Source organism: Prunus persica, chromosome G1, assembly GCF_000346465.2.
Source record: "Prunus persica cultivar Lovell chromosome G1, Prunus_persica_NCBIv2, whole genome shotgun sequence".
Classification (NCBI taxonomy): Eukaryota; Viridiplantae; Streptophyta; class Magnoliopsida; order Rosales; family Rosaceae; genus Prunus; species Prunus persica.
In genome coordinates this window covers 44,208,536-44,223,163 of record NC_034009.1, presented here as the reverse complement: position 1 = coordinate 44,223,163, position 14,628 = coordinate 44,208,536, and the positions used below count along the sequence as shown (strand labels likewise).

Genomic DNA, 14,628 nt, shown 5'->3' with positions numbered 1-14,628 from the left:
ATATATATAGACTATAGCGGCTCGTCTATACTATTTATTAAAGACAATTAAAAATAAACACCAATAACGCCGCCCGGCTATACTATTTTTATTTTTTTAAAAGAAAAAGAAAATAGGTATAGCCGCACGGCTATACTATTTTCTAATGAAAAAACAGAGCAGCCCTACTTGTGCCCGCTATACTATTTTTTTAATATAAAAAAAGGACCCCAGCCATTAGGCTCCACGTGTGAACACATGTCTTTAAAAAAAAAACATGGAGCATAGCTGGCTGTACTTCTTTTTTTTTAATAGATAAAGAAGAACCTCTATCAATAAAAGTCACGTGTCAAAAATAAGTATAGCTGTCCGGTTGTACTATTTTTTTTTATAAAAAAATCGTAGTATCACCACACGGCTATGCTATTTAATTAAAAAATTAATAATAAAAAAGGACCCTCCTAGTTGCATTAGTTTGTACCGTATGGATATTAATTTGTAACATATCTAAAGTAGATATTAATCTTCCACTATATGATATTTTAATATAATTTTTATAACATATGTTATTCTTATTCAATAATATGTGAGACTTATTTTTATAATACTTGAATTTTGTGTGTCTTAATGATAATTTTGTAGAAAATACTTATATAATATATTAGAAATACGTACGTACATGTACAATACGACTATTGTATGTTTGCTTTTTAAAGAAAACGTGAGACGTATATAAAAAACGAATGTATTGTTGAAAAATACGTACCTACATATGCGTGTGTATATATATATATATATATATATATAAAAGACTATAGCCGCTCGTCTATACTATTTATTAAAGATAAATTTTTAATAAGTAAATATTATTATAATAAAAATAAAAAATAAAAAAAACCAGTAACGCTCTCGCTATACTTTTTATTTAAAAAAAATGTATAGCCGCCCGGCTATACTATTTTCTAAAGAAAAAACAGAGCAGCCCTACTGTGTGAAAATGGTAGAGCCGAGCGGCCATACTACTTTATCATAACTGAGTATAGCCAGCCGGGCTATACTATTTTGTATTGTTGATATTATTTGTCACTTGTAATATATAATAAGAAATTATTTTTACTATTATTATGTTCATTTAAAAAAACTCGCAAACATACAAATTTGTAAATTGTAAATGCAAGGTCGAAACCATAATGACTGTATATTAAAAGCAAACTAATCTAACCCAAACAAATTTAACCCTAACCTAACCTAGTTCAACAAAACTGATTATAATTTAAAAAATTGAAGCCAATTAATATCCAAATGTCTTAGCCCCAATTTATACTCAACTAAGTGCAATTTTAGCCTTACTTTTGTTTTTTGTTCGGTGAACCCTAACCTTTGTTCTTGTTATTCCCCATTTCTCTCTATTCTTCCTCTCGCTCATTTTCTTCTCTTTCTCTTCTTCACATCTCTTTATTTTTTTCATCTCTTTCTCTCTTCTTCACATCTTGCTCAATTTGATAAATCGATGGCTTGTAGTCGTCATCTCTTCATTGCATCTCATCTACCCAAATAGAAAATTGAGCCAATTGAACTAAAATTGTACCACTTCAGATTAATTTAGTTACCTTAGACGTGAAAATCAAACCAAATCATACAACGTGTAAGTTTCAATTTTAAGAGATAAATCAGACTGAAACGGACCATGCCCACCCCCTACCTTTTTTAGGACTTTCTATTACATTTTTCTTTTGGAAGAATTTTAATTGACAACAAAGAAAAAAAATAGAATTAATTTTAGAGTAATGTCGATTATACCCTCAGTTTCAGTTCATTGACAAATCACTGAATCACTGAACCCGTTTCCTGAAAAACATAACGAAGCCAGCTTTTTAACGGGCACAAAGAGAAGGAGATTGAATTTGGGGTTAGGGTTTTGATTGTGAGAAAAAAAAAAAAAAATGGAGGGTTGGGACCCGAACACGAAGTCGACGCTAACCCAGATCCCACTGTTGACGACGAAGGCCGGGCCGAGAGATGGGGCGGCATGGACGCAGAGGCTGAAGGAGGAGTACAAGGCTTTGATCGCCTACACCCAGATGAACAAGTCCAACGATAACGATTGGTTCCGAATCTCCGCGGACAATCCCGAGGGGACACGTTGGACCGGCAAGTGCTGGTACGTCCACAACCTCCTCAAGTACGAGTTCGATCTCCAGTTCGATATCCCTGTCACCTACCCTGCTACCGCACCTGAGCTCGAGCTCCCTGAGCTCGATGGCAAGACCCAAAAGGTCGGACCTTTTTCTGATTTTCCGATTTGCCCCTTCCTCCTTTTGTTTTGTTTTGTTTCTGTTTCTGAATTATGAGTATTTCGTCAATTGATGGGTGATTTGGATTGGTTCAGATGTATAGAGGGGGGAAGATCTGCTTGACAGTGCATTTCAAGCCGCTTTGGGCCAAGAACTGGTAATTTTGCTATTATTTAGTTGTTTTTAAATTTTGTATGTTAAATAATTGCGTACTTTTTGTAGTATTTGGATTTAGAAGAGATTTCAAAATCCGCTGTGTGCGAAAGTCTGATAATTTTATGGCTTTGTGAACTCGGCGCTTAATTGGTTTGAGCAGTATGACGTAACTGAACAAACAAAATGCATAATTTGAATAATTCAATACATTCGTCTCTTTTTGTGAAAGTAATTTACCTGTTTCGATTTCGTAACAACTATATCTCTATTTGCCTTGCTTCGCTTCGTGGAAGAATGGTATTTGTATTTTGTTCTGTGGAAGGAAAGTAATTGTTTAAGTTACATTGGTGCACAAGCACAAGTAGGACAAAATAGTTTCTTCTTGTTGTTCAATTTGAATTAAAATGAAAAACATTGATATATAGAACTTTTACATTTCATGGCATTCACATGGTAATTGCTTACCTAGAAATTTCAGTCTTCCTTTAATCTCATACAAGTTACTTACTCTAATCACTTCTGGAAAGTATTAAAGCAAGCAAACACTATGACATTTTTACATCTTTCATAATAACTTTTTTTGGGGTTATCAGCTAGTAGTTCTTATGATCGTTCTTATGTTATGCAGTCCGAGGTTTGGTATAGCACATGCACTATGTTTGGGTCTTGCACCATGGCTTGCAGCAGAGATTCCCATTCTTGTGGATTCTGGTATGGTTAAGCACAAAGATGATGCTGCATCATCAGCTGAATCTTAGTAAAATGTAATATTGGTGCTGTAAGAGTAAACCTCGATGACGGAAAATAAGTGTTGAGCCATAAGTAGCAATTTACCGGAACCGAGGCATATATTTTATCTGCAGAGAAATACATTTTTGAGATCAAATACATACTCTTGAAGCCATTTTCATTTTTAGCTTTGAAATGCATACATGCACATTGTAAGATATGAATTCACACCCCTTTCTTTTTTCTTATTTCAAAATTTTTTTTTTCAGCTTCTTTTCTGTTGATATGTTCTTGTGCTTCTTGTGTTTTTTGCAAAATTGTTTGTGTTCTATGGTTGAAGTGGTAACTCATGATGCTCGAGTTAGGCTTCAATTATGCACTTGCACCTTCTTGCATCCAGAGACAAATTCGATGTCTCTTATACTCCAAATTTTGTATGTGGGCTCAAAAGAATTGAGCTGATGAGTGTATGTGACCAGATCTGGTTTCTTGGGTATAAATGCTCTTTTTCAGCTTGAGTTTTTTGTATTGTAAATATTTCTCTGACAAAGACTTATTTAGTTCACTCACAACAATGCGCACCATTTTCAATTTGGAGGATCGATAGTATGTTAGCATAAACTATCAGGCATTGAAGTTGTTAATACATGCAACTCTTTTAGGCTTATGACATGTAAGTAGGAATCTAGAAACTTGGAAATAGTGAAAGTTGGAAATTGGAATTGGATCAACTACCTCATCCTAGTTGATCCAATTCCAAATTTTGAGGGTATTCCAACACCGATCCACAGTTTTCATTTGTTAAAGTAGGAAAAATTATTGCTTCAGTGAGATGGTAGATTCAGTAGTTAAAACACTGAAGCAATAAGTTTCTGAAGAATAACACTAAAAAAAAATGGTAACTGAAGGATGAGAAAGCACAAAGAAAGAGTGAAAATAATAGTAAAGCAAGACCCATTATTCAAATGAAGCCTTTCTTTTCAAGAATTATTTCATACCTAATAACATTCCAATTCTACCATATTGCATGATGTTTCCTATTTCAAAACAAGTAATGTGTATAATTTAGTCTATACACCAACTAAATTCCTTTCGTACTTTTTTTTTTTTTTTTGGTCGAACCCTTTTGTATTTGTACTATTTTCTCTTCACGAAGTCCCAAAAACTTGCCAGCTATTGTAATAAGAGATTTAAAATCTTGGGGAAAAATTTATTCAGTAGCAGCCAGCAGAATAAGAATACATTGATTCTTACAAGTATTAAATGTGCAAGCACACACAATAGATACAAATTACGAAGCACGCATAAATAAGAGGCCAGTCCTAATTTACAAGAGGTACAAATACAAACTCTCCACAAACCCAATTGTTCTGTCATCTTTATCATGCTTTAGCTTGTTTACCCAAATTCATTGCCTGCTGGAAAACTGCAATTAACAGTAAGTAAATGAAATCAGGGGATTACTAGCCTTGATTAAAATGGTGATGGTAACAAATATAATTCCTAAGAAAACAAATGCAAATTGAAATTAGTGGATGGTCATTTCCTTGAAATTCAGGAGGAAAAACATAATCCACCCTAAAAGGGCATAGAAAATAAAAGAAACAGAAAAACGAAACGTACTGAACTTGTTAATCTAACGGCCAGCCAGATTTTGGTTCATGATACCTGATATTGTAGAAGATGCACTGGACTTGAGAGGAAACAACAAACATGAGAACACAGGGCCAATGGTTCAGGTCACAAGCAGAGTTGCAGAAGTCATAGCAACCCAACACTGAAAACATTACTATTTGAACAGAGAATATTTCAACTGCATGGCCTTCAAGATTCTTAAAACCCTCAGGTGCAAATTTACAAGATGGACATTAACTGTGACCCATTTTGACTCGATTACAATTCCGTCGGATCATGATCCCAAATGGCTTCTTATGCTATGTACAACCAGCCATCAGTTCTTCAAAACTGCAAGAAAAGAAAAGAAAAGAAAGAAGCACTGTTAGATTCTGAATACAGCATCTGAAGCATAATTTTTAGTTATGATATTCAACCACATTAGCATTACGAAATTACTTACCTAAGGATTTTGTGACGTGGACGCAATGTGTTGCCTCTGCTGCAATGCCGATGATTCAACATAGGTATAAGGGACATGAGATATCTTCTCCCAGCCCTCGCCTTTTCCTCTCTCATAATGGTGCTCAAGATCAGGACAGTCTCTGATGGACAGGTGTTGCAGTGCACTTAGACGTCCTAAACCTTCTGGCAACGATCTTATATTTGGACACTGAGAGATTGCCAAAGATCGAAGTGAAACAAGATGCTCCACCCAGTTGGGAAGCTCCGTGAGTTTTGGGCACATACGAAGTTCCAGAATTTGCAATTTCTTCAGGTGTTGCATTCCCTCCGGCAGAGATGTGAGCTTTTCACAGTTTATAATTGTCACGCTTCTAAGTTCCACAAGGCAGTGGAAATTATCTGGCAGATGAACTAGGTTTGAACAAGACATAATTGTGAGGTTATCAAGAGCTGTGAGGTGTTTCATCCCCATTGGCAAAGATGTTAAGCCGGCACAATTCTCAATTGAGAATGATCGAAGTGAGCACAAGCCTTCCATGCCTTCCTCTGGCAAACAGATTAAACTAGGACACTCAACAATTTCCAAGTTCTCCAGTGAAGTGAGGCTTTTTAATCCATGTGGCAAAGTTTCTAGTTTTTCACAGCATCCAATTTTCAGTGATTTCAAACGCGAATTGTTTTGCAACAATTTTTTTGGTAGAAAGAATAAGTCCTGAAAGAAGTCAATAACGAGGGTGGAGAGTGTGTTTAGCTCAGACGCTGACCTCACTATCAATTGGTTGCACTTTTGCAGCTCCAAGTATTGGAGACGTGGAAACCATGGCATGCTCCTCAACAATGGACATTCTGTGATGATTAGTTTGTCCAGACAAATAAATGCTTCTGCGGAATCCACAATGCTCCAAGTTTTCAATTCAGGAAAGTCTCTGAGGGTAAGTTCTTTCAGGGACGAGAATGATCTGTCACCTTCACCTGAGAACTCAACACCGATGTTTATGATGGAATGCATTCCTTGGATGTTAAGGATCTTGAGAACTGGAAGTTTCCCAAGCGTAGGAAGACTCTCACAGTTTTCGCAGTTAATTAAGTTCACCTGAGTGAGATTTTCAAGGCCAGACATATTCATCCAATCGGGAAAGGTTTCTCCTGAATAACCTTTTATGGACAACTTTCTTATATAGTGGTTTGGTTTTAAACAATTGCATACTTCCAGATCAGCAAGTGGATTGCGCCTGGGACTTTGTCTGCTGGATGTGTTACTAGCTGACTTACCCTCATCAACATTCCCCCATAACAGTTCCAATGAGTAGAAGTTTCTTAATGACATCCAACTCATAATATACATGTGCCCATCATATATAGAACGAACTCTCTCCAGGTGTGTGATTTTTAACTTGCCTTGAAGATTGCTCAGTCTCAGAAGCTCAGTAATGTCATCTTCAATTTTGCAACCTACAATAAATACTGGCAAAGTCCGAAGTTGGCATAAGTTTCCGATTGATGGGGGCATGTAATAAAGTTTTGCACAATTATCTATATGCAGATGTCTCAGTCTTATCAACCTTGCTGTACCCCTTGGTAACTCCCTGAGCTCACTGCAATTTGAAAGATTCAGTGTCTGCAAATTGCAGAGATCACAGATTGTTGCTGGCATGGTCTCAATGAGAGTATAAGAAGATCAAGATATCTCAAATATATCAACCCCCCAATCGATCTGTGCAGTCTTTTAGTGTCATAACCACTCAGATTGAGCACTCTGAGGTGCTTAAAAGTTGAGACTACGGCAGGAGGGACTTGCTCAGAATCCTCTCTTGGTGACAGCAAATTGAGGGTACGCAGTTTCTTTGCTTTACACAAGGCTTTGGGGATCAAATAAGAGCTAGGATTGGAAACAACTGAAGCATGGCGTATCTTTGAGAAACCATCTGTCGGGTACAGAATTTCTATGAAATTAGAACGCACGTTGTCATGCCCAAGAGTCATAAATTCTTTTCCAGAGACAGACTTTGCAAGATCATGAATAAGGTCATGCATTGTAAACTCTGTCATAACTTCGTCATCATCAGATTTTCTTATGCCTTGAAAGAAAGACATCATCAATAAGTTGTTAAAATACTCGTTCCCAATGTCCTCCATATTCAGGAAAGACTCTTGATCATCAATTAAGCCTTGTGCAACCCATTGATGGATCAACTTTTCCTTATTTATCTCATAATTTTTAGGGAACACTGAGCAATATGCAAAACAAGGTTTTAGATGCGATGGCAAGTGATTGTAACTCAGTCGTAAGATTGTTAAAATTCTGTTCTCACCTCCATTGTCACTCCACAGCTCACTCTTTTGCACATTTGACCACTCGGTTTCTTGTCTTTTTAAGCGCAGTAGGCTTCCAAGAGTTTTAGCCACCAAAGGTACACCTTTGCACTTGTCAACTATTTGTTCACCAATGGGCAGTAAGCTTTGAAATTCATCTTCTTTTCCCTCTGAAAAGGCTAGTTGCTTGAACAAATTCCAACAATCATCTTTGCTTAGCGCTTCCAAAGGGTAAGGGGGAGCTGCACTAGTTATTGCTGCGACTGCCTCGCTCCGTGTAGTAAGTATAATTTTACTTCCATCCGAAGTGCCCTTCAATGGATTAATTAGTTTATCCCATTCATCTTGATCGTGGTTCCACTCATAGTTGCCCAAAAGAAAAACAAAAAAAAAAAAAAAAAAGCCACTCATAAGATTATAGTCCTTGATGCCAGTGGGGGTGTTCGAAACCCCAGGCACCCGAATATTTGTGTAAACTTTTTTCTTCAATCACTTGTACTAAAACAAAAAAAAGTCTAGCCCTCGATACCAAAATTCCCAAAATAAACATAAGTTCTTAGTTATTCAGCAACTTGTATCCAAATACCAACATGAAATTTAGAGTCTCAAAGTAAAAACAATTTTGTTGGAATAAAACTGGTTGAAGTGGGAAGGAGGTTTAGGGTGCTCAGTAGCATTCAGTTTGGTACTCAACACACGACCAAAAGAGAACAGAGAAAACTTAATGACACTTTTCTTTCTTTACACAAAGTGATGAAGTTATTGGCTGATTATTGTAGCAATTTATACATAACTTTGGGAAAGATTTAATCATTACACATCACATATGTAGGTTCGTCTTTCATTTCATTTTGTTTCACCTTCACCAATATTTTATTTCATTAAAAATTTGGACCCGCTGCAAGAATTTCCTCTGTGAGCTTGTTGTCCTTTCCAATCTTGTGATTCAAGAATACCTCAAAGTTCTTCTTGAACAGACCACCTAGCTGAAGCAGTGTATCTTTGTAGGCTTTTTTGTCTGACCACTGCCATTGGAAAAATTCACTCAAACCTAGTTAATACAAATTAAATGCCAGCCAAAAATGTGTAGTAGCAATCAAATAAGAAGGAACCAAATAAAAATGAGTGAACTGACAGTGTTTGTTGGATCCAGAATTTCTGAAGGTACACCCTCAATCTCAGTAGGGATCTCAAGACCAAATACTTCAGTCTTGGTGTAGCTTGCATTTAAAAGCCTCCCCGAGTGAATAGCATCAATAATCTTCCTGGTATAGGCTAATTTGATACGGTTACCTGTTCCATACCTGCAGAAAAACTGAATGTTAGATAATCAAAGTCCATCCGACTAGCTCTTAGTCTAGTGGTATTTCTCATTCTAACATCGGAAGATGTCCCAAGTTTGAATCCCCACCTCCCCTATTGATAAAAAGAAAATCGAAGAGCATCATCAAATGCATCAGTATGTTTCTGTTTCTATTAATTTCATACCTTCCTGCAGACCAGCCTGTATTAACAAGCCATCCAGTGGCGCCGTGCTTCTGCATCTTTTCAGACAACATTGCTGCATACCTTGTGGGATGCATCATTATAAATGCTGCACCGAAGCATGCTGAGAATGTAGCTTGCGGCTCCTTAATACCATCCTCTGTTCCAGCCACCTGTTTTTACATTTGGGAGTTCCATCAATAATATGCAATGCATGCAACAGGTAAATATTTCAAACAGAAAGAAGATTGGTTAAGTACCAAAGCAGTGTAGCCGCTGATGAAATGGTACATAGTTTGTGCCAAGCTCAACTTGCTCACAGGTGGGAGCACACCAAATGCATCACATGCCAGAAGGATGACATTTTTTGGATGGGGGCCAACACATGGTATTTTCGCATTTGGTATGTATTCTATAGGATATGCCGCCCGAGTGTTCTCTGCAACAATTTTTGTCAAGGTCAAAACAAAAATCAGCAAGAAACAAAACATGGTTTTTTATGTTAGTCGTACAGAAAAAAATGTTGTGTGTATGAATTATGTTTCATGTCATTCTTTCTGAAAAATCTGATCTACTTATTGTTGCTTGTGCTACGGATTGCTACAATAAGTATCCACGAACAAACACCACAACATTTTTGAAGTTTACTAAATGATAGTTTGCTCAAACAGAAAAAGTAATCAGTTTATTAAAAAATATGCAGGAACCTTACCAGTAACAGATTTTTCGGAGTAATCCACCTCTCGAGTATGCTCATCGAACACAACATTCTCCACAACTGCCAAACATATGCAATCGTGGTTGATAAGAATGCGAATAGCAATTCAATCATGACACAAACCCAAAAAAATAACACTCATTTTCTAAGTAGAAAGTTCAGTTATGTCATGGTGTTACCAGTCCCAAATTTGATAGCATTCCAAATATCTGGCTCCTTGTCCTTTGACAAATCAATGCACTTGGCATAGCAACCACCTTCAATGTTTGACACACCATTGTTGCTCCAGCAGTGCTCATCATCTCCAATTAAATACCTATTATGATCTGTAGACAGAGTCGTCTTCCCAGTGCCTATGGCAAACATATGAATCATCAGTTGCAAAGATACAAAAGAAACTGGAACAAAGAATAAAGAAAAATCGGTTGGCTGGGGATTGATCACGGTGCATACAGCCATGAAAATGCAATAAAACTCTACCTGATAAACCAAAGAAAAGGGCAACATCCCCATCTTTCCCCATGTTGCAGCCGGAGTGTAGGGACAAGATTTGACGCTTAGGCATGAGATAGTGCATGACACTGAACAGGCCTTTCTTCATTTCCCCAGCATACTGGGTGCCAAGGATGACCATTTCCCTCCTAGAAAGATTGAGGTCTACGCTAGTGGAGGAAGTCATGTAGTGGGTGTAACGGTTACACGGGAACTGCCCGGCATTGTAGATTGTGAAGTCCGGAGTACCAAATTCCAACAGCTCTTCAGGAGTAGGGCGGATGCACCTGTCACGTGCCAGCAGGTAATATGTTTAAGCTCATACAGGCAAGAAAATCAACCTCATTACTTACATGTTATGCATAAAGAGGGAGTGGTAAGCTCTTGCGGATACAATCCGAACTTTGATTCGGTGTTCAGGATCCCAGTTTAGAAACTGATCATTCACATATACCTGAGTTGCAGAATTATCAGAACAGCGGTCACCACTCATTACAGATTAAATTGGAAGAAACAGAGATAACTATCAAAATTCTTTTTTTATTTTTTATTAAAAGATTATTAAAATTCTTGATCCAATATTTATTTTGCTTCCTGGCTGGAAAGAAAAGGCAGGATTGATCTTATATGGGTAATAGAAGCGATGGTCTAAACTACAAGGGGAAAGAGAAATTTCTCATACACACACTACTAAAATACTATGAATCTGAAACTGCTAATCTACAAGTCAACGCCTTACATGATTATAGCTTGTTGTCTCTTACTGAATAATTAATTTAAATACTTTACCAGCAAAACACTTGGACGTATAGTTTATTATGACAGGAGTGGAACGCTATCACAAAGGACAAGAAAATGTCCACGAAGTTCTCTAAAATAGTCAGACCCACCACTAAGGCTTAAAAATACTTTGGTCAACTTTTTCTTTATAATATCATTTAACCCACGTCAACTTCATGGAAAAAGCAAACAAAGTTGGTGGGAGGATATCATATTCTTCTTCTAGCATCATCAATCATCATGTACACCTTTGCATATCCCTTAGATTCAGGAATGGTTAACAGGATAAGCATCCACCAAGCTAAACTTTGCAAACAGTCATTGCCAGCTGATTAACACGTTTGCTTCATGATGTTAGGCCCATTTTTAGGCAAACTAATTAAAATACGTATCTAATTTATGAAAAAAATGACCGAACTCAGATGCTTTGAGCGGACACACTATCTTGACATACTGATCTAAACCACATATAAAAATTTGAATGAGAGATATACCAACATGTGGTACGTACCTTGTCCAAGGAATTCAAGTAATCTACAGCTCTTTCTCTGTTCACTAAGAAAGTGTGCTCGTCCATTTCAATGTTGGGTGAGCCCCTGATTAAGATTAACAAAAATGTATAGCTTAATCAACTTCAGGGAACATATTTTCCACTGGGCATCAAATCAAATCACTACTAGAAAAAGGACCAAAAGTCACGGATATAATGGCCACAAAAAAAAGGTAGCAGTAGCAGTAGCAGTAGAAAAGCACTTACTTTCCCCACCAAAGCTCATTTTCGGTTTCTTCATCTTTCACCACTCGTTTGTCTCTCGGTGAACGGCCAGTCTTTGCTCCAGACAATGTGGCCAAGGCACCAGTTGCTGTTATAAATGAACCTTTCTCGTACTTGATAGCTTGCTCGTACAATTCTGTAAAATAACTCTATTTATTAATCAAATTTTGGATATATTTAAACCCAATTCCATTAATTCAAATAAAAACAGAGGTTTTGTCAAATTATCTTTCATCCACTACTCTATATTTCTGTCATCAATTATTATGACCTATAGTCGTTTCAAACTACTTTATTCTTACTTATAGTCCCTAGTATTATTTTTTTCTTGGCAAATTTCGATGACTATGATTCAACTAAGAAAATACCTAAGTAAGCTTATGGTATGTTTACTTATTAGTAATGAGTATTATAATGATTTTCCATGCACTTACTTACACGTGCGAAATAAAAAAATTATGGGTAGTTCCATGGTAAAATTCGTAATTAAATACCCTTCAAACAAGAAATCAAATCAACTAGGGAGAGTAGTTGATTCGATTTCAGTTCCTTATTTCCAAATTCTTAAGTTATCCGATTCATGACTCCGTAAGTAAACATGCTTATGCTTAAATGTTATTTTATTTTTCAAATTCTTAAAATACCCCTAATTTGGTATGCTTTATAGGTTTTGTTGTATTTTGATTGTCTTATTTATTGTGCTGAATTTGTTTAATATATTGTTTGTCATCAATTTTGCATAGATGTTGAGTCAATTGTTTTCCTTTTTACAAAAAATTTGGGTCACTTTTTATCCTCCTTTTATCAAATTGTTTTAAATTTCAAATTGATGGATCAGTTTTTTTCCTTTTATTCTTACCAGTCTAGAATACTTTATAAATATTAGAAGAAAATAGTAAATTACTGTGATGAATGGCATGTAATTAAAAAATTACCAGCAGGAGAGAGATTGTAGAGGATGTGGGTAAACTTGAGGGCGCTATCACTAACGCCAAAGAGGGAAGCGTCGTACAGATGATGCTCCACATGCGTCGCCTTCTGGCCCTCCGATTTCCTCGCTGGGTCCCCCTTCACCACCTTGGGCCCCGTCTCCCTCGTCAGCGACGCCAAAGACGCACTATAGCATCACAAACAACCACACCCACGTTAAACATTAAAACGCACCGTTTCGATCTCAGCATACTAACTTACTCTGCACCGGCGCGTACGTACCTGATCGACTGCAGCTGCTGTTTCTGGCGATCCTCTTCAGAAATGGCGGCAAAAGATCCCTGCTTCCCGTTGATGGGAGTGGTGGGCTGCGATGACTTCTTCTTCTGAAGCGAATGAAGCTCGTCGATGGTCTTCGCCTTCACCGGCGTCCCGCTGTCGTCGTGGCAAACCTCAGACGTGGCCTCAGGGTGGGTTTGGATCTTCGGTAACCCCTGGCGTCCCATGCTTCCTGTCCTCGTGAAACTAAACCCTCCATTTTCTGCTGCCTTGTTCTGAGCCATGTTTGATCAAGTCCCTGCAAATAACACATATTAAACATGCATATTAGCACATGAACCAATGCAAATCATAAACAAGTTGTTATGCCGAAAACAATGATTGGCTGGTACCGGATATCAATCGTAACCCTAATTTTATTGATCAAATTTGCGAATGTCTCTGTAGATTGATACCCGTAACCAGATTTTATCTTTTTGTATGTGAAGGATATGGTAACAAAGAAAGACAACCTTGGACTAGAAGTTGTGAGAGAAGCCAACAAGAAAAAGCTTGTAAGTGTCAACGTGAGGATGAAAGAGAGCTTGAGAATATGAGAGACTTGAAAATGATCTATATAAAAAGGCTTTGAGTAGTCCTGGGATTCAAGATTTATGGATTAACTTGGGTTAGTTTTGCTTAACCATGGTTGAGACTCCCATAAAACTAAAAGAAAGAGACATGTCAGCAAGAATCATAATCGGGAGAGGAAGAAATTTCCAAAACGGAAATTAAATGTGAAACGCTTGCGATATGGGCGAGCAGGTCAAGTTGTGACAAAAGTGGCACGCGTTTTCTATTGTTGCAGTTGTTGGGCAAGGATAAGAACGTAACCGCTGTTACACCTGTTATCTGTTCATGCATGATTATGATGCATCTCTATCTTGTGCAGCCAAATTGGGCTTTGCTCAATACTTAATTTATAAGCCAATGAGCACCGTAGAATGTGACCAAAGTTGTTGCCCTAAACTAAAGGCTCCTTTACTTGTGTTGGGGTGGGGTTGTTTCAGATGGTCAACATATGGTCAAGGTTGCTTCTACTCCGTCAATAAGTATCGGTGTGGTACCAGTCTAGCCCTTTCCGATGCCAAATTCGTAATGAAAACTAAGAATGTATCTAGGAACAGTATTATGAGTAAAAGAAGATACTACTTTTGTCGCCCACAAAATTACATTCAATGTTCTTACACTATCCATCACAACTTCACAAAGCATGTACGGATAAAATTGAAGCCAAGGGCATCACAAATGACACGGCGATTTTCAAACAATATCCATGCTGGATAAGAAAAAGAAACCCTTTTGTATGTTCAAATAGTTTTGTGTTTTAAAAAAGAATATATAATTTTTAAAATTAAAAAGAAGAAAACAATTATCTCCATCAAAATAAAGAGGAAAAAGTTATAAGAGTTTATTGCTTGTACTGTCACATGCTAACATCTAATGATCTAATCACAAGTTTCAAGTGACAGAGAATTATCCGTGATGTATCACAAGATCACTCTCTGTAGTTTCCTTTTTCTTTTCTTGTTTTTCCAAATAATCACAGGGCTGCTCTGGTTTTGGGCTCATCCTCATCT

The 14,628-nt window shown here is 37.1% G+C and overlaps 3 protein-coding genes across 4 annotated transcripts; 1 reads left to right on the top strand and 2 right to left on the bottom strand.

The window, feature by feature from the left end:
* On the top strand, window positions 1,909-3,657 carry LOC18788479 (ubiquitin-fold modifier-conjugating enzyme 1). Its single transcript, XM_020555650.1, has 3 exons — window positions 1,909-2,255; window positions 2,369-2,430; window positions 3,058-3,657. The coding sequence occupies exons 1-3, from the start codon at window positions 1,923-1,925 to the stop codon at window positions 3,185-3,187; spliced, it is 525 nt and encodes a 174-aa protein (XP_020411239.1). The 5' UTR covers window positions 1,909-1,922; the 3' UTR covers window positions 3,188-3,657.
* Window positions 4,343-8,053, bottom strand: LOC18792302 (disease resistance protein RGA2). Its single transcript, XM_020568541.1, has 3 exons — window positions 5,236-8,053; window positions 4,827-5,123; window positions 4,343-4,584 (listed from the first exon to the last, which is right to left on the bottom strand). Exon 1 carries the CDS (start codon window positions 6,889-6,891, stop codon window positions 5,236-5,238), a length of 1,656 nt encoding a protein of 551 aa, XP_020424130.1. The 5' UTR covers window positions 6,892-8,053; the 3' UTR covers window positions 4,343-4,584; window positions 4,827-5,123.
* Window positions 8,254-13,616, bottom strand: LOC18790559 (phosphoenolpyruvate carboxykinase (ATP)). 2 transcript variants are annotated; one of them, XM_020568537.1, is made up of 13 exons: window positions 13,402-13,616; window positions 13,013-13,307; window positions 12,736-12,917; window positions 11,783-11,936; window positions 11,537-11,621; window positions 10,599-10,699; window positions 10,234-10,532; window positions 9,933-10,106; window positions 9,748-9,813; window positions 9,296-9,474; window positions 9,039-9,208; window positions 8,686-8,854; window positions 8,254-8,575 (listed from the first exon to the last, which is right to left on the bottom strand). In XM_020568537.1, the coding sequence occupies exons 2-13, from the start codon at window positions 13,291-13,293 to the stop codon at window positions 8,432-8,434; spliced, it is 2,004 nt and encodes a 667-aa protein (XP_020424126.1). In that variant the 5' UTR covers window positions 13,294-13,307; window positions 13,402-13,616; the 3' UTR covers window positions 8,254-8,431. The 2 variants fall into 2 exon arrangements, with proteins under 2 accessions (XP_020424126.1, XP_007226969.1); XM_007226907.2 differs by having other exon boundaries at window positions 13,522-13,616.